The sequence below is a fragment of the Miniopterus natalensis genome, chromosome 21, assembly GCF_054644295.1.
Source record: "Miniopterus natalensis isolate mMinNat1 chromosome 21, mMinNat1.hap1, whole genome shotgun sequence".
Taxonomy (NCBI): Eukaryota; Metazoa; Chordata; class Mammalia; order Chiroptera; family Miniopteridae; genus Miniopterus; species Miniopterus natalensis.
The window spans coordinates 18,420,840-18,440,045 of NC_142101.1; the positions used below are offsets into that span (position 1 = coordinate 18,420,840).

The 19,206-nt window shown below is 51.2% G+C and overlaps 2 protein-coding genes across 2 annotated transcripts; one reads left to right on the forward strand and one right to left on the reverse strand.

Moving 5' to 3' along the window:
* Positions 1 to 525: 525 nt before the first annotated feature.
* Positions 526 to 3,560, forward strand: LOC148090757 (complement factor H-related protein 3-like). The gene is made up of 5 exons (XM_087828856.1): positions 526 to 854; positions 1,291 to 1,467; positions 2,058 to 2,234; positions 2,439 to 2,621; positions 3,364 to 3,560. Exons 1-5 carry the CDS (start codon positions 737 to 739, stop codon positions 3,558 to 3,560), a joined length of 852 nt encoding a protein of 283 aa, XP_087684982.1. The 5' UTR covers positions 526 to 736.
* A 1,042-nt stretch (positions 3,561 to 4,602) lies between these two features.
* On the reverse strand, positions 4,603 to 16,750 carry F13B (coagulation factor XIII B chain). The gene is made up of 12 exons (XM_016216949.2): positions 16,687 to 16,750; positions 15,260 to 15,460; positions 13,965 to 14,150; positions 12,993 to 13,169; positions 12,434 to 12,610; positions 9,798 to 9,977; positions 9,526 to 9,711; positions 8,390 to 8,572; positions 7,669 to 7,869; positions 6,364 to 6,546; positions 5,801 to 6,014; positions 4,603 to 4,636 (listed from the first exon to the last, which is right to left on the reverse strand). The coding sequence occupies exons 1-12, from the start codon at positions 16,748 to 16,750 to the stop codon at positions 4,603 to 4,605; spliced, it is 1,986 nt and encodes a 661-aa protein (XP_016072435.2).
* Between the last annotated feature and the right edge of the window lie 2,456 nt (positions 16,751 to 19,206).

The window sequence follows — 19,206 nt, forward strand, 5'->3', positions numbered from 1 at the left end:
AAGGGGAGGGGACTGGGCTCCTCGGAGGAGGGAGACAATGTCCTGTGGGAGACACTGTTGATTTTCTAAAGTCATCACGTGCCACCAAATGCCACGCAGTTCAACAGGCTATTTTATTTCTACCCCTGATTCTTCGCCCCTTTCCAAGGGTTTTCTGTCTCTGCAACCGCACTGCTTTTCTTTACCTATCAGCTCATTGTAAAGGGGCCCACACTGAAGCTGGATCTTCCGTGAGTGAAAAGTGAACTGATACAAACAGCAGGCCAGTGGCCTCGGTGTTGATTCAAGGCCAAGTCCAAGTGAGTGTTAACGTGCGGTTCCCTTAAAGGGGCTGCTGCCACCACCAGGAAACAGACCTCAGGGCACGTAGGAAGATGCTTCATTATTGACTGATTGATTTAGATAAAATAGACACATAAAGTTATATTAATTTCATGTGCACAGCATAATGGTTTGATGTTGTTTTATACACTGTGAAATGGTCACGAGTGTTATTTACCTCATGTGAATTGTATAACTTTTTGTGTCCTAGAATCCCGAATCAATGAGTATTAGTATGTTAAGAACGAAGCATAATTCACCAATGAAACTATCTCTCCTTTGATTTTTGTGCATTTAAAACATTGTTTGTACTGTGTTTCGTTTGCTTTATTTGCTAGATAAGCCCTGCCAATTTCCAGAAATAAAACATGGGCGCCTTTTTACGGAAGACAGATACAGACTCGACTTCAAAGTAATGAGAAGGAAACAGTTTTTGTATATCTGTGATGACAACTACGTGACTCCTTCGGAGAGCAGTTGGGATTACATTGTGTGCAAAGCAAACGGATGGTCGCCGAAGGTGCCCTGCCGCAGTAAGTAAACCTCCCAGCCTGGGCAGGTAGAAGTATTTCAGAGCGGACCGAGGAAAACGTGAATTCAGGTCAGCCTGTGTGAGAAAAATAAGGCTGAGGAAAGAGATCTATGATCAGAAAGACCAATACAGGTATTTTCTTTTATGATCAGTTCCTCACTTAAAAACACGAGAGAGAAAAATAAAGACTTTATAACAATATTGATACCATTTATTCATACTTAATTGTGAAAACTACAGATAGATAAATGTTAATATCGATTTTTCTTTTTTAATCCCATTTGCCAGCAACTTCCGTCTTTCTTCAGCTATTTGTTATTTTTGGGTGTCCAGGCATTCTAATTTAAATATTGTAAAGATGATTTTTCATTTATTATTTTGACCAGATTTGTGTGGGGCTTTTTTTTTTTTCCTCATTATCATTTTATAATTCTTAGGAAAATGTGTTTTCAATAAATTGGAACATGGATATTCTCCAGATGGTGAAGAGACATATTTTCAAGGCCAGTCTACAAAAGTCACCTGCCATCCTGGCTACAGTCTTGAAAACCAGCAGGACACACTGACCTGCACGGAGAACGGCTGGTCGCCTCCTCCAAGATGCGTCCTTACCAGTAAGACCAGTAAGTAAACAGCTCTGAGCTCCAGCCTTTGATTTCCTGAGACCAGACTGACTTCTGTGGAAATGTTCATGTATCTGCTCTCGAGCTGAATGTATCACATCTTCTTCGTCTTAAAACAAAGGAAGCCCGGCTGGGCGGGGCTCAGCGGCTGAGCGTCCACCTGGGATCCAGGCGATCGGGGTTCAATTCCCGGTCAGGGCACAGGCCCGGGTTGTGGGCTCGATCAATGACTCATCATTGATGTTTCTCTCTCTTCCTCTCTCCTTTCCTCTCTCTCAAATCAATAAAGATATATTTTTAAAAAACAAACAAAAACAAGAAAACACAAAGTCATCTTTGGCCCTGGTCTGTGTGGCTGGTGCTCAGAGCGTCGGCCTGAGCACTGAAGGTGGTGGGTTCAATTTCCGGTCAAGGGCATGTACCTGGGTTGCAGGTTCCACCCCTGGGGGCATGTGGGAGGCAACCAGTCCATATCTCCCTCTCTCTCTCTCTCTCTCTCTCTCTCTCTCTCTCTCTCTCTCTCGGACTAAGCACCTTTATACATGTATAGAAATACAGTTGTCAACTTGATTTTGCTCTAGAACATTGTAATATGCCAATATTTGAGAACGCCAGGGCTGTAATCATGGGGAAACCGTTTGGACCCAATGACACGCTGGACTATCAGTGCCTGGATGGATACGAAAACAGAGATGGGAGCACCGCGGGCTCCATGGTGTGCGGTGAGGGTGGCTGGTCCCGCTTGCCAACCTGCTTCAGTGAGTATTTTCATTCCAGTATTTCCTTTTTCCAAGAATTGAAAAGTCTACATGTATGCAGTCCTTGCTGGGACCCTCTAAGGCATTTTTAACACACAAGGTTTAAAATGCAGAATAGGGACAGTAGTTCCTATGGAGCTTTACGCAGACAGTTGCCAATAAATCAACGCCTTTTCCTTCAGCGCTTAAAGTGCTGTTTTTCAGAATCTGCGGAAAAGTGCGGGCCTCCTCCAGCTGTTAGCAATGGAGACATCACCTCCTTCCCGCTAGCAGAATACCTCCCGTCGTCAAGAGTCGAATACCAGTGCCAGGCCTACTACGAACTGCAGGGCCCTAGATATGTAACCTGTAGTTCTGGAAAGTGGTCCAAACCCCCGCGATGCATAGGTAAGTTCTTCAGATGCTTCTGGATCCTGGGAGTGTGAGAGTCATGTTTACGTGCGCACTGTGGTCTCCTGGTCGTGGAGCGACTAGATTGGGGGCACCTGAGGTCACCAGCTAGTTGAATGGGAAATGGAGAAAGAATAACCGTGGCCACAGTGGAGCAGGTTCTCATGGCCCACTTGATATGAAGCCACCTGTGTGGGTGCCAGACACCCCAAAGATAAAGAGCTGAGGCTCTGGAGCCACCTGCCAGGGTCCACGCTCGTCACCCCCACCTGATAAGCTCTGTGACCTTGGGCGAGTGTAGCCGGACTTCCCTTTCCCTCGGTTTCTCGTGTGACCAGGGCAACTGCCCGATGGAGGAGCTGTGGGGCCTCCTAAACAAGTGCTAAGAGAGTCCTTGGCCCGCGTTAGTGTCTGTCATCTATTTCGATTATTTCATCCTCTTGTGTTGTCCTAAACCAGTCATTAGGTTGAAGTTTGATTAGTCCATAAAAGAAAAGATTATTCGGCCGGCCGTGGCTCAGCGGTTGAGCATCGACCTAGGATCCAGGGGGTCACAGGTTCGATTCCCGGTCAGGGCACAGGCCCGGGTTGCGGGTTCGATCCCCAGGAGCCGATCAATGAGTCTCATCATTGATGTTTCTCTCTCTCCCCCCCTTCTTCTCTCTCTCTGAAATCAATAAAGACATATTTTAAAAAAGAAAAGATTACTCATTGTTTTCGTCTTTTTCTCTACTTTCAGATCCATGTGTAATATCTGAAAACCACATGAATGAAAATAACATACAGTTAAAAGGGAAAGATGACAAAACCTATTATGTAAAAACAGGGGACACCGTGGGATTCTCGTGTAAACCGGGACACAGAGCAGCAACCTCAGAGCAGTCGTTTGAAGTCGCGTGTGTGGAAGGGACAGTGAAGCTCCCCAGATGTGAATGAAGAGCCCCCACCCCCCCCCTCACTGCTCAAAGCTGGCAAACGTCTCCTGACGTTTCCTGCTCTTTTCTACTTTATTTCAAAGAAAATAAAAACAATATGTTGGCCTCATTTTCAACTTAATCTCCCCCCAAAGATGTTAAAGCAGCCGTATCACGCTCAGCTCGTACCAAGACAGTAACTTCACTCCTGTGGGAGTGGACTCCTTGCCGGGAGATCGATAAGCAGCCGAGGGGGAAGGTGCGCCCTCTGCGTACTGAACCGGGTGTTCAGACAGTCAGACAAAACTCCCGGGCTTAGAACTTACTGGGGGACACAGTACAAACTCGAGATGCAGCCCGGCTGGTGTGGCTCAGTGGTTGAGCATTGACCCGGGAACCAAGCGGTCGCCTGTTTGATTCCCGGTCAGGACACAGGCCCGGGGTGTGGGCTCCGTGCCCGGTGGGGAGCGAGCAGGAGGCAGCCGACAGTGACGTTTCTCTCTCATCAATGATTCTCTCTCTCTCTCTCTCTCCCTTTTTCTTTCTTGCTCTTAAAAAAAAAAAAAAATCAATAAAAACATTTAAAAACACACACACAAAAAAAACAAGATGTTAAAACAGTAAAAATAATCCCGTTACAATATCCCCTTCCTGGGCTCAGCGGGTGGGTTTCTGGGCTGAGGAGTCGTGCTGAGGACCAAGGACAGTTTTCATTCCGTTTCCCTTTGTGTGGTTCGAACAGTTTGACAGGCCGAAGCCGTGCTTTTCTGTCTGACAGAAATAAATCGATTAATGTAAACGTGAAAATCTTAAAATATCTGGCCTTAGAAGACGAGCGATCAAGTTAGGCTGGGGGTCCAATCCTCCAAACCAGAAATAAAAGGACCTGTTCTGGTCTTTATTTTCAGACAGAGAAAATGTTCATCATAAACAATTTAGATTCAAATCTTCAGGCAACTTAAAACGTCGAGGTTTCTATAGTCTCCAGCTGTTTTTTTCCAAAAACTGTTTCTCAAAATGTCTTACGATGTGTTGAAATCCGAGTGTTCCTTCTGCCACTCATCCTACGTCCTTACGGGTTCTTGATAAGACGGTGTCCTTGGGGGGAGGGAGAGAGGGGCCGACAGACATTGGGAGAGAGATTTTTGAAATAATCATCATTTTTGTTAAATATTTATTACAGTCCCAGCCTCTTGATATTTCATATAATTAGTCATTGTTTTCACTAAAACCACACTTGAAAAACTATGCCAATTCCTTTTTATAAACTCCGTGTCGCTTACTACATTAACACCATCCCCCAAACCCCATTTTTCTAAGTTATTTAGTTATTTAGTTACTTTTTTCTCTTAGGAATTAGAAATCCAAGATAGGTGAAAACATTTAAACAGCATATAAAATTTTTCTATTCTGATTTTTACCACCATTAAAGTTAAAGTTATACACCATCATTTTATTATATTCTTTTAGTTGTATTACTGTGTTTTTTTAAGGTTGTTTTCTACTTATCAAGAAGTGGAATGTGTTTTTTTTAAATTGTCCCATGAGAAAACACTTCAGTAAGTCATTTCAGGTTTTTACATAGAAACGTGTTCCTGGTAAATAAACCCCATAGTTTCAGTCGTTGTTGTTAACATGCTCTTGTATCGGTAGAAGGATTTGTACAGCCGTGTTTCCGATCTTTATTAGTTATTCATGAACCTACCCTGGGAAGCGGGAGAAAAGGCGACTTTCTGTCTCAGAACGCGCACCTGTCACTATTCCTCACATGCATCGATTTTCTTTCTAACCCCCTCGCGAGGGTATTTTTTCCGTTGCTTTTCAGAGAGAGCGGAAGGGGGGGGTAGAAACATCGCTTGGCTGCCTCCCCCATACGGCCCGACCAAGGCCAGGGATGGACTTACAGCCCAGGTGCGCGCCCTTGGTCGGAATCGAACCCGGGACCCTTCCGTCCGCAGGCCGAGGCTCTAACCACGGAGCCAAACTGGCCAGGCCTATAAACTGATTGATTTGCCAAGTTGCCAAAGTGCCTCGAGTACCCTACAGCCCACGGTGCTTCGAGTTCAGACAGCTCGCCAAGCTCGTTGAATTAATACCCCTGGGAGCTCGCTTGGCTTTTTAAAAAAATCTATAGAAAATAACCGTTTTTCTTTGTAATGACCATGAAGTGCAAGTGTCCTAGAGCCTAACAGGTCTGACGTTTGCCGCACGGGGAAGCTCCCGCGGGATGAGGCCGCGAAGCAGGGCGCGGGCGCGGCCTACCTCCGTCTCTGGACGCACCGTGGGTACCTCAGCTGCCCCCGGTCGCACCGCACCGGGAGTTCGATTCCCACGGGAGACAGCTCGGCCATGTACGTGTCTCTCCGACAAAGAAAGTGAACGTACTCGCCGTGGAAAATATAGGGCCTGTTGTCAAAACTCCACTTCAGGAGCAAGTTGTTCTTGTCCATTTCCGCCCGAGACAACACGCACGGCTCTGGGAAAAAGAGGAAAAGGGACCTCGGTGCCGCCAGGAAGCCCTGTGCCGCCTGCAAACGGGGCTCGTGTTCACGTCGGAAGAAAATGCCCGGGGCTCCCGGGCCGGTGCTGCTGGGCGGTTGAGCGTCGACTCGTGAACCAAGAGGTTGCCGGTTCGGCTCCCGGTCGGGGCACCTGCCGGGGCTGCGGGCTCCTCGGTGCCCAGCAGGGGGCGCAGGAGGCAGCCGGCCAGTGACTCTCATCAGTGATGTTTCTCCCTCCCTCCCGCTCCCTCTCTCCAAAATCAATAAACACATATTTTAAAAAGAAAGAAAGGTGGTCTTGGTCTATTAGAGACGGGCACGTACCTAGGCACGAGGGCGGTGCCGTCCACGCTCCCTCCAAGCAGTGGGAGTCTCTAGGCCCCTGTAGGAAATGATGCTGCGAACACCTGTATTCCACCGAGGACCCGTTTTCATAGGTGCCGGTTCTGGCGCCGACGACGACCCCGTTTTCAATAAGGGGGGGAGGCCCGCAGGTGCCTTTAGACTCTGCAAAAATACATACAGTGCGTGGCTGTGATCAGCACCCGGCGCGCTCATAATGGCTACGGAAACACGGGAGAGATTTCACGGAAAAGCGTTTATAAGGTAGCTCGCCAATCGTTTTTAAGTATCGAGAGCATTTCTGCAAGAGCTTCGTCCTGGAACACTGGCTGTTGCCGTTAGAATCTCATTATAATATTTTAATACACATTTAAAATTAGCCAACATACGTGACCCACGGACGCAGACAATAGTGTGGAGAAGACCTGGGGGTGGGGGGATGCCTGGTGGAGGGGTTCAGTGGGGGCGGAAGGGGGGCCTCTGTAATACTCTCAACAATAAAGAAAAAAAATTAGCCAAGTGTTGCCCTGGCTGGTTTGGCTCCGTGGTTAGAGCTTTGGCCTGCGGGCTGAAGGGTCCCGAGTTCGATTCCGGCCAAGGGCACGTTCTTCAGTTGTAGGCTCGGGCCCTGGCCCGGGCGGGGTGGGGGCGGGAGGCCGCCAGTCGGTGTGTGTGTCTCTCTCTCCCCTCCACTGTCTCTGAAAAGCAATGGAAAAAACATCCTCGGGTGAGGGTTTAAAAAGATAAAAATAAATAAATGAAATTAGCCAAGTGGTGGCCGTGGTGATTTTGTTCCCCCCACCTCGGGAGGGTGCGTATGAGAGTCCTCCTGAAGCCACACTGTGTGTTCTCTTATTTTCCTCTGAACAGTGACCGTTTTAGGCCCCAGGGGGACACAAAACCTTTCTACGTGAAGCCCTTTCTGCGGGAACCCCAAACCCCAGCTCCCAGCGAACCCCAGAGCTGCCCATTGTGGCAACGAGGGCGCCCGGTCCCCCCGCAGCCGGGGTGCTTACCAAACCCCTCCCAAAGCTCACGCCCTGAGGGGAGGAATAGGGGACACCTGTAATACTTTCCACACTGAAGTAGAATTTCTTTTTAAACTTCACTTCTTGAAATTAAACGACGTGGGCAAAGCCGCCCTGCGGAAGTGTGAGTGCTGCCGGGAGCTCGGTGGGCGCACCCCCGGCTTCATGGGTCGGAGGCGATGGCAGCGACCTGCCTTGGGGCTCACGCTGGGAACCCGAGGGGCGACACGGGCCACCCGAGAAGGCGGGGTCGTCTTACCTCTCCGCACGCACACAGGGTACGTCAGTCGTCCTCGGCTGCACTGCACGGAGAACCCGGGCGGCGGGGCGGACGGCGCCAAGTCGAACCCGGGCTTGCACACGAAGTCTATCCAGTCGCCGTGCAAGACCTTCCCCTCGTATCTCCACTTCAGCCCGATGTTGTTCCTGGCCATGGACCCCTCGTCCACGGTGCACGGCTCTGCAAGACAAGGCGCCCTCGCCAGTCCCCCCCCCGCCAACGGCCAGCGATGGCCCCGAACAGAGACGGCCGGGCCCACAGCGGCGTTTCGCGTGACACTGGTCAGCGTGGAAGCTCCTCACGCGCCCAGTGAAGCAGTTGCTGTTTACGGCCAGCCGGTGAACTTACACATTTCTTGTTACGGAAATTGCATAAAAATACAGACACCCTGGTCAGAGAAAATCGCTATGTCCTGTTCTGAGAAGGAAGCTGCAGGGGCCTGACCCATCGTGAATGTTGTTTCAGGCACTTGAACGTTACCCAGCGAGCGGGTATTAAACGATCTCATTAAAAATGGCCACAAACGGTGGTCCCTTGGCGCGGCGAGGGCTGTGTTGTAAGTGACCTAACTGTGGTCGTCTCGCAACGCGAGTTTGTCAAACCCTCACCCCCCAGGCCCTCGCCCGACGCGATGTGATGCGTCGGTCGCGCCCATCGAGCCGGGAGAAGGCGCCTTCGACCCTCCGTGTGCCCGTCTTACCCAAGCAGGCGGGCGGGGGCGACCACTGTCCGTCCGCGCAGTGGGACGTCTTTGCCCCCTGCAGGATGTAATACTCGTGGCACCTGTACTCCACCGAGGACCCCGCCGGGTAGCTGGCCGAGGGCCCGTCAACGACGGCCCCGTTCGCTATGTCAGGCGGACGCTTACAGGTCTCGGTGTTTTCTAGGGGGGAAAAAAAAAACGTTATTTTTTAAATTAATATGAAGTTATAACCACATAATGATATAAGACAGGTCCCCACGCAGCGGTGCCTCGGTATCCGCGCCACTTAGTCGGTTTCTAAATTCACCAGAAACGAGAAACGTTCTTCGGCTCCGATATCTTTAAAACTGAGCAAGACGAGAACAGCGGAGGTTTTACCCTCGATCGGGGACGAACCTTTTTCGCTTTTCTTGCGTGGGGACGAACCGTGGTGGAGAAACCCCTAAAACGTACAGTGACCTTGACCCTGAGGACCACGGTCAAGGCGAAACCTGCCCCCGGTCGCCACCCGCTTCGGCCCATCCCCTCCGGCGTCCCTCCGTCTCCGATGGCGCTCAGCCCAGGGGTGGGAATTCCCATCTTCCCCGCTCTTTGGAGCCTTCCTCGGACCCTGCTCATTTCTCTCCCACCTCTCGTAGCTTTCCTTTTAAGCAGTAAACATCCTCGCTACGCCCGCTCGGGGAGATCCCTCCAGGACCTGGTCGGGAAGCAGAAGGTCTCGGGAAGGGGGGCCCGGGGGCACCAGGGGGCACCGCCTGGTCGTGCCCTCGGGCGCGTCTGGGGGTGGAGGGCCCAGGAGGGCGGGCGCCGGGGCAGCGTGGGCAGGGCCACCCGAGCCAGGGCCACAGAGCTGTCCTAACGCCGTGGGACACGAGGACCTTGGCCAGGCGCTCGGTCCCGCTGGGCCCTGTGAACAGCGTCGCTTACCCGCTGTCACTTAAAGCTCGCGGGTCGTGGCGTCAGCGTGAGACGGGAGCCGCAGCCCTAACGCACATTCCAAGCTGCTTTTTTTAAGTTTCCCTGTTTCCTACACTGGCTCCCCGGGCTCACAGAACCCCAGGGGCCTCACCCGTCCAGGCGACGGCCTCCCGCTGTTAGGGGTGAACGAAATCGAGCGGAATCGGCTCCCCTACCGACACACTCGGGGGCGGGGGTCCATCTCCCCCGGCGGCAGGTGACCTCCCTCGGCCCACGGAGGCGGTAGCCGCTCCCGCAGCCGTAGCTCACGCTGTCCCCGCTGCGGTAGGTCTTCGAGGTCAGGGCCGGGGCGCCGTTGGCCACCAGGGGCGGGTCCCCGCAGGCCGCCGCCTCCCTTTCTTCTGCAAAGGCAGGGTTTTGAGAGGAGAGACCGCTGGGCCCCACGGGCCGGCTGCGCGGGAGGGGCCGCCCGGGAGGCCGTGCTGACCGGTGCACGTCGGGGGCTCCGTCCACCTTCCGTCGCCGCAGCGGATCTCCTCCGGCCCCTGCCTCTCGAAGCCCAGCTCGCACTCGATGCGAACCGCTTCTCCGTGACGGTAGGTTGTCCCGGGGGCCTGAACCTTGGAGTTTGGGGGCAGGGGTGGAGGGGGACATCGGCTCCTCCTTCCTTTGGGAAAACAGCGGCAGGTTAGGTCCCGTGGTGACAAAGGACAGGGCTTGGGATTCAGCAGGCGCGTTCGATGGGCGAAAGGACCCTAAGAAGTATGTGGCCGGCAGGCTCTAGGGTCACCCCCTGGTCCCCGCCTTCCCACGTTCAACCCCTTGTGTCCTACTCGTCCCCACGAGCGGGAAGGGCGGTTGCTTGTAACCGAGAGGATACAGCAGAGACGGGGGGGATGGGGGCGGCCGCGGACAGGAGGCTTGCACCCCAACGGTACAAGGTCGACTCTGTCTCCCGGCTGGTTCTGTGAAAAGCCAGCTGCCCCCATCGAGGGCGTCGAGAAGGCAGGGGGCAGAGGGGGGGCCACCCCCAGGAGCAGCGGGAGGAGATGGAGGCCCTCCCCTGGGCAGCTGGGAGCCCCAAATGCCGCCAGCGGCCCCATGAATTTGGAAGCCCGTCCTTGCCAGTCCGGCCTTGGCCGCAGCCTTGCTGGAGGGAAGGCACAGGGGCCAGTGAAGCTGAGCCCGGGTCCTGAGCCACAGAAGCTGACCGATAACACAAGGGTGTCCTGCAAGCTGCTGGGTTTGTGATCGACGGCCTGGGGCCAGCACAGCCCCGAAAGAGCCAGCGTTTCACCCCCGTGGTCTCCTCTAACCCTAAAACAGCCTTGAGTGGGGCCTGTCGCATCTCCCACATCACCAAGAAGCCAAAACTCACGAAGTAAGCAAATTATTAGTCAGTGGAGGGCCCATTCTCGAACCCGGGCCTCTCTGGATTAAAATCGGTTCCTAACGATTCTAAACTACGCAGCGGCTGCGGGAAACTGCCACCGTTCAGTGGCTCCGAATAGCACAGACGTGTTCGTTTAGGCCAAAAGTCCAGGCTCCGTTTCACGGGGCTAAAATCGGGGCGCCGGGAGAGCCGAGTTCCTTCTGACGGCTTTAGGAGACGATGGACGTCTTGGTCTTTCTAGAAGCTTCCGGAGGTTCGGGACCCGTCCTCCTGTCCCTCCACGCTCCTGATTCATTGTCACCTGACGCCCTCTTCTGCTCCCTCCACACGGATATCTTGGGGGGGGGGGTTGGCAGGGCCGGGGGGCATTATCCAGCCCAGGACACCGCCCACCCTGCCTCTCATGACTGTTGACCAGAGAAAATAAAGAGCGTGTTGGGACGCTGACCCATCTGGGTGGCGGCGAGTGCGAAAGGAGGGACAAGTCGTCTGCCGTTTGTTTCTGAAACAATATACAGCAGCGGGCTCACCGCCTTCCTCTCTACCGTGGCACCAGGCTGCTGAGCAGCACCGGACACCCCGAGGCTCTTTAATTAACTAACCAATTTGACAAAACATCAAAGGTACTGCTGAGCGCCTCTGAAGAATTTCGACGGCTCTGGGCCTGCCCACTGCAGGCCTCTGGTCAGCTCCCCCTTTGGCTCCTCGTGGCACCTCCCCCCAGTGCTCGCCCCGCTCCTCCACGCTCGACTGTCCCCGTCTCTCCCTCGCCTGGGGGCAGTCCTGACCCCGTTTTCCACACTAGAGAGAAAACCGAGGTCATCGAGCCCTGGCCTCTCCTCCCCACCCCTCCCAATCCTCCGACTCCCGTGGAGCTTTTAAGGCCCAATTTGGACACGTAGATACGTGTCCCCAGCGTGGCCGCGCTCCCGTCGGAACCTGCGGTGTCTGTTCAGGTCCTTTAGACTTAACTTGGCTATTCCACTCGTCCCACGGTAGCGATGGCTTTTCCCTCGTTTCCTGTGCTCACTAGCGCCTCCTTCGGGTCAGGTGGCGGCTGTGGCTGACTATGAACTGATTCCACCTGCGACGGAAGCCGCGCCAGGGCTGCTACAGGTGAGGGTCGCTGTCCCCCGGTGCAGCCTGTGGCGGCTTCTGCCTTTACCCCACGGTTTTGAAGAGTGTACTTTCCCATCAGGAAATGTGCGGCCAAGCGAGAAAGTTCCCTCGCAAAGCTGCCAGCTTGGGATAATTGGATCTAGTAATCCCCAATTTTTTTAAAAATATATTTGTTATAATAGGAGATTTAGAATTTATAAGATGAGATTTTTTTAAAGTAAGTTTAAAAGACAGACTCAACCATCTAATAACATCTTAAGATTTCTTTAGATTAACTGTATTAATAGCAGTGATGTAAAAGACTTTTTTAAAATAGCACACGAATTAGAGACCTTTTTTTCATAGATTTAGAGCTGATTAAGACACGATATTTTGGCTGATAACGATGATGGTGCCAGGTGGGTATTGGAAATACCAGGGGGGCCGCCATATAAAATATATGACTGTCTAACCACTGTGCTGTACCTGAAACAATACAACATAGTACTGAATGTAACCTGTAATGAAAAAAACAATTTGAACTTAAAAAAATAAAGCATAGAATTATTTTTATAAAAAAGAGAAAAAGAGACCTGATATTTTATCTGTAGATGTGAAATTTTAAAAATTACCTTCGCATACAGGAGATTCCGGGTACCAGCCGAAGTTGTAACACTGGATTAAGTCAGACCCACTGAGAAAATAATTTTCATGGCAGAAAAACTGAACCACCTCCCCTTCTTCATAGGTTTGCTTCACCGGATAAAAATAACCATTTTCTATTAATCTTAAAGGAGAGCATTTTAATTCTAAAAGTGGGGAAAAAATACAAAGAAGTGTTATTTTTTTCCTGCTAGAACAAAATTCACCTGCCGCTTAACATGCCAGATGTGGAATAGAAATTAGTAGATTTGCCACAGTTTATTAGACAAAAGAAAAGCTTGTCGATTTACGTGTGTATGAAAGATCGTTAGGCTAAGGTTAATTTAATTATCGGAGCTAACAGGGATTTTTTTTCCCTATTCGAGATCTTTCAAGGATCAAGCCCTACTGGCAACATAATTAAAACCAGAAGCAAAACAAACAGAAAACCAGAAGTAAAGAAAGAACAGGAAAAGATGGAGCACAATCAGCATCTCGTGATCAGCAGGCCCTTCTGTCTGAGACGACGCTTGTGCGCTGAGAACCCACTGGTGCATTTCGGGGGCAGAGACCACCCGTGGGCATGACACTCGGCCTCCTCCGTCGTCCCCCCAGTCGCCGTGTAGTAGCCGGGGTCACACCGGTACCCCAATTTCTCCTGCACCCGGAACGTCGTCTGCGTTGTGGAGTAATTCCCGTGGAGTAACGCGGGAGCCACGCATGTGTCTAACGGGAGGGACAGTTACGTGTTACGACCTCACCCCGAACCCAGAACAGCCAAAGCAATCTCCCAGCGAACGCTCCTGAGTCTTAAGAACATATGGCCGGGGTGGAGGGACGCAATGGGGGGAAAATGGGGGACATCTGTAATGCTCTCGACAATAAAAAATAAAAATAAATAAAAATAAAAATAAAAATAGCATCTGTGGCAGAACCAGCCCTTGGGAAACATTAAAAAGAGTCCATTTGCTCTGCCTCTCAGTCCCCTTTTTTCACACACCTTGTGTCCCGACCCCGCCCGTCTCCTGTTCTTAAATTCTGAGTCTAGTATATTTGACCGAAGGCCACCGCAGGCTGTGTAGTAACCGTTGTTGGTCATGTCTCATCTGTGGGTTTGTATCATTTAAATAACCAGCAACCCAGAAACAGAGCAGGAGGTGTGTTCAAGTCATTGCATTAGTTTAAGGATATCTGTGCGGGTTTACAATATAAAATAGCGCCCACGGTCTCGCTGTCCCGTCTAGAAAAGGAAATAGTCATTCATGGACGTTGCAAGGCGCAGCTTTATTGAGGATTTTTCCTTTTATCCCGCTTGCATTTTTTATTAGTGGTGTAAAGTGAGAACCCCTGGATTAGGTGTGTTGTGGGCGTTGGGAGCCTTGAGTTAAGGAGACACCCGGCGTCCGAGGAAATCAATATAATGACCCTCTGCCTTTGCAGACGTAACAGAAACTCGATTGTGCTGAATGAAAACGCCCGTCGGCGGAGAGAGCGGCTTGGGGGCGACCGGTGAGCACCTACCCTGTTCCTCCCTGCAGGCCGGCGGCGAGGACCAGCCGTGGGGGAGGCACCGCACCTCCTCCTCGCGCCGCCCCGACGGGGTCCGGAACCCCGAGGCGCAGCCGTAGCGCAGGGCCTCCTGGACGGCGTACAGCACCTTGGAGTCCGAGATGTGCCCGTTGGCCAGGTCGGGCCTGGGGCATTTTTCTGCAGGGGGGGGAGAAAATATTTCTTTGCTTAACTTGATGAAATGAAGCTCGTCTTCGACGGAGTCGTAAAATTAAGGCAGACGTGGAAGGTCGTTCTCGGGATGTCAGGCAGAAAAGCGTCGGGTCCTCGCGTTTTTACTTGATTTGACTTCGTTTTGGAAACGGCCGGCACGCTGGGCCTGGCCTTTACTCTCACACCGATTCGCGTGGGCACAGGCATTCTTGGTCTTGGCTAATTTCAGTTTTTCCTGTCGTTCCTGCCTCTGCCGCGTCTGCTTCGAGAAAATGTGGCCACTCACTGTCATTCATGGCAAAGGAACGACTGCGTGTGAAATGTGTCTCCTACTATTTTAAGTCCCCCGTGTCGGATGGTTGGTAACATCCTTGACGAAAGCGGGCTCCTGCTTTACGGACCCTTCGCTAGTTCCGCAGACGTCAAGCGTCTGGCCGGCTTCCTAGGCCACAGTTATCGGCGTAAGTTCCCCATTCCTTAAGGTAACTCGATCGAATAACAATTTCGGTAATTATTTCTATTCTCTCCACGGGGAATTATTAACAACAAATAAAGAACATGATGTTTTAATGAGAAACGTTATTTACAGAATATGCCTTCATTTTGTGAAAAAAAAAAATGGGAAAAGGGCATACAGGGAATAAATGGTGATGGGAAAAATAAAATATAAAATAAAATAAAATAAAATAAAATAAAATAAAATAAAATAAAATAAAATAAATAAAATAAAGCCCTGGCCAGTGTGGCTCAGTTGGTTGGGCATCTTCCTGCGCACCAAAAGGTCGCCGGTTCAATTCCCGGTCGGGCACATGCCCAGGTTGTGGGCTCCATCCCCAGTAGGGGGCGTGCAGGAGGCATCCGGCTGATGTTTCTCTCTGTCTCCCTCTCCCTTCCTCTCTCTGCAAAAAATAAATAAAAATAAAATAAAATATAAAAAAATAAAATAAAATAAAAAATAAATAAAATCAAATAGGCCGCGGGCTAGTCGTTTTGTTTTCTACGGAAGGACTGCCCTCCTGCCACCTCTCCCGGACCCTCCTACTTGCAGGCGGTGGGCCTGCTGCGGGCGTTGAGCCAGCGCCCGCCACACTTACTGAAGCACCTGGGCTCCGGGGACCAGCCGCCGGCCGTGCAGGTCGTTTTCTCCTCCTGCTTCCCCTTGTCGGTCGTGTAACCAGCCAGGCAGGAAAATGACAGTTTCTGGTCTACGCTCATCGGAAAGTAAAAGCTCGTAAACGTGTAGTAATAGAGGGCGACCCGTCCATTCTCCACGCTGGGAAGACCGCAGGGCTTCTCTGAAACGAGCAAACGGTCGGGCTGGAAACAGGGAACCGCGCCTGAAGCCGCGCATGACACTCGCGGCCCTTCCCAAGCGTTTGCGGACGCTTTTGACCAGTTCTTATTTTTATTACCTAATTTTTTTAGCCTATTTTTTTTTTAGAGAGAGAGGAAGGTAGAGAAACATCGGCCGGCTGCCTCCTGTGCGCCCCCTGCTGGGGATCGAGCCTGCAACCCGGGCCTGTGCCCCGACCGGGAATCGAACCTTCACCTCCTGGTTCATGGGCAGACGCTCGACCGCTGAGCCACACCGGCCCGGCGATTCCCTACATTTTTAAGTGCTTCGGTGACAATCCTTCTCAGCTGGAATTAACCTGCAAGCGAGGCCAGCGCCCAACAGTCAGGTGGGAACCGGGCGGGCCCCTTGCTCAGAAAGTTTCCCCGAACTTCCTAAAGCTGCGCTTTCTAGGAAACGCGTGATGCCAGCGTGAGTCACACCTTCCGCGCAGGAGAATAGAACCGGAGGAGACTATTCGTGCAAATATCGCCCTGCCCTGGAAGGTAGTATTCCTTGGCTCCGTGCAGGTCTGGTCACCCGGGCGGCCTGGCTCGGAGCAGTTCTTGCCATTACGGAGTCACAGCTACCGGTTGGTCTACACGCCCCCCCCCCCGTGCCGCATAATTATGAACAGAGCCGCCCCACTCTCCACAGTGCCCTCGTTTGCGAAACCGGCAGAGGGTCCCCCTCCGGATCACTGCTGCGTGACCTCACCAGGCGCTGCACCGGGACAGAGATCGGCGCCGAGAGCCAGACGTCTTCCCGACGCTTTGTGGCTCTTTTTTCAGATCCCCCCCCTTTAAGCTCTCACTTGATGGTCGGAGCATTAAATCTGCCCGGGCTTTGCAGCCTGAGGAACGGGTCCTAGTGTGAAATGGGGACTCGGGTTAATAACACAAACGTTAGCCCGAACTTCCTTTCAGGCATTTAGACCCCGGTCCCCTTGTGACTCAAAACCCGGAGGAACAAGGGTTCTGGGTCCTGCTCCGTGTTTCTAAGCTGGGTGGCTGTAAGGATAGTTCACGAGTTTTGCCCAAAGGAACACAATCTAAATATTACAGCAAATTAGAAGAAGCTGGTTTTTTATTAAATTGATACATAAAAATGAAAGACTATAAAAAGCTCAATGTTAGAATTTCCTTTTATAATTCTGAGAGAATAGAGAATACGAAAAATTAATGTTACCTTCTGCACGGAGTTCTCCCGAGAGCACTAGTAAGATAGTAAGAGCCAAGTCTTTGGACCCCATCTTCAGTGGTGAGCAACCGAGATTTCCAACATGTTTAAAGCCCCGGGGAGTCATCGGTACACAGCACCTCCGAGGAAAAAGTTAATTATTTACAGCAGCTAAGTCCCTTTGGAACAGGCCTTGTATCTCAGCTGAAACATTTTCAAATAATACTAAAATAACGCAACGACGTTAACTGGCAATACCTCTCACGCCCAAGTCCAGCAAGAGCCTGATAACCGATACAGGGAGCAATAACAGAAGCACAGAGAACGAACTCGGGCTGCATTTAAAAAAACGGGGTCAATTTAAACTTCATTCCCTATTATAAGCCCACAGGGTAAAGGTCACCGCTGATTTCTTTACGGACATATAAGGACACCACGCGGCTGAAAGGCTCTTCTGAGAAGTCTCCGCCCCTTTCCCAGAAAAAAAGTCGAGTCCCCCTCCTCGATTAAAGGAGCCCCAATACAGAAGCCAGTGCCCCCAGAGGGGCTGCCCTGCCCGGGAGTGGCCTTCTCTGGGTCCCAGGGCCCCCCGAACAAACTCTCGCTTTAAGCTCTGTGCTGGCTCCAGTTTCAGTTCTTTCCTGCGCGAAGCCAAGAACCCACAGCGGGTTGCGGGCCTTCAGGGCGCAGGGCCCCGGAGGCCTGTATATTTTTGTAACTATAGAAAGTATATTCCATCTAGCAGTGGAACAAAGCGGGGGCGCATTTTTAACGTTTCAAAATCTACGTCTGGAAAGATCTTTTATTTCAGGTCACAACAAAGGTGAACAACCTAATTTCTAAATGTTTATTTAAAAAAAAAAAATCAATGTATTTACACGGCGCAAACTTCAAAGGGTATAGAGTGAAAAGTCGCTGTCGCAGACGTCTCCCTGCCCCCGGCTCCCCCCTCCAGAGGGCAAGTAATGGCCTCGGGCCTTCTGCCTTTTCCCAGAGTGGCCCCAGGCACAGGCAAGCAAATCCATACCTTGTTTAGTTAACAGTACGCGCTGGTGTGCGAGTGGCGTCCTTAGTTGTTTATAGGGACTGTAATTTCATTACTTTTGGGTAATAACATCCCTAAAACGCCTGCAGGGTCTCGTGCGGGTGTCAAGTAGAACGAACCCCAGAACTGAAATGTGCGGTGATGAGACAGGTAAATATTGCCCCGTTTTTCTAATGGAAATGATGCCAGTTAACTCTCCCAGGAGGGTGTTTCCCACGGTCCCACAGTTTTCAGACGCTGCGTGTTCGCGATCAGACGTGTAAAAACGTGGAGCGTAATTTAAATTTCTCCCCCAAGCGAGACTGCAGACGGGGGCAGGGATGCGAAGGCCGCTTTGCGCTCGCGTCGGCGCGTGTCCTCGGCTCCTCTGCGGAGCCGTTGGTCTGTCCCTCGGCTCCTCTGCGGAGCCGTTGGTCTGTCCCGCGCACGGCTTATTCCTCGAGGAGGAGGGTCTGATTCTGAGCTGCCTGTTCCCGTTCCTCGGTGTGCGGCTTCTCAGATGTGTTAGGGCAGGTTTTGCAGGGTAACCTTTTTTTCCTTGGAGATTTTGGGACCTGTGCCGTGTAGTTAGAATCAGCCCAACGCTGGTGGTGTTTTTGAACTATTCCCATCGTTTCTTATCGCGCATCTTTCTCCTGACGGGTGTCACTTGGCTACAGGAGCTCGTTTTCCCGAGTCGCACGCGGCTCCAGTCGCCTATCGAGTAATTCACTTACTGCCACGGGTCTGAATGTCCCCTTTCCGCACACGTGGATTCCCGTGTACGTTTGGGGTCTGTTATTAATTCTGTTCCTTTACCTCCTCTAGTCATCAAGTCAGCACCGGACTTTTAGCGACTCGAGCGGCAGAACCCAGGTGAGCGTCTAGTGAGTCTGGTCCGCCCACGTCAGCTTTTTTTTTTTTAAATGTCCTGTGCGGTTCTGCTTGCCTGTTTACTGGAATTCTCCCTCTGTCACTTTTTCGTTACACCAAAAATCGAGGACTGGTCGAACAATGTAAAAATTACTGGCACCCGTAGCTACTAGCAACAAGCAATCTAAAAGATAGTATATTTTAATGACTAAATACTTTTAGAGTACTAGGCTTTCATTGCTAAAAACAAAAAATTAGCAGTTATAAAGATAATAAACCTGGAAAAAACGTCACCCACCTATTGAGAAAAAATTGACAATTTTTAAAATACAAAATGCACAATATGAATTTCTTCCGCCCCAGATGAAGCCAAAATACGGGGTGAGTGGATAACGAGCTGGATTAAGGGTCTATGGGTGAAACTTCCAAGAATGTAAAAGTATGGGCTTTATTTGCAAAACCCACAACTGTGCATCATTCACTTACACGTTTAAACTAAGTTTAGGAAACAAGATGAGGGCACAGGAATCAGCGGCCCCCGCCGCCTCCCACAGCCACGTCAACATCACAACTAAAACACAGAACCACCTTCACGCGGAGCCTCCTGAGATCTGGCTGCACAGAAGCCCCAC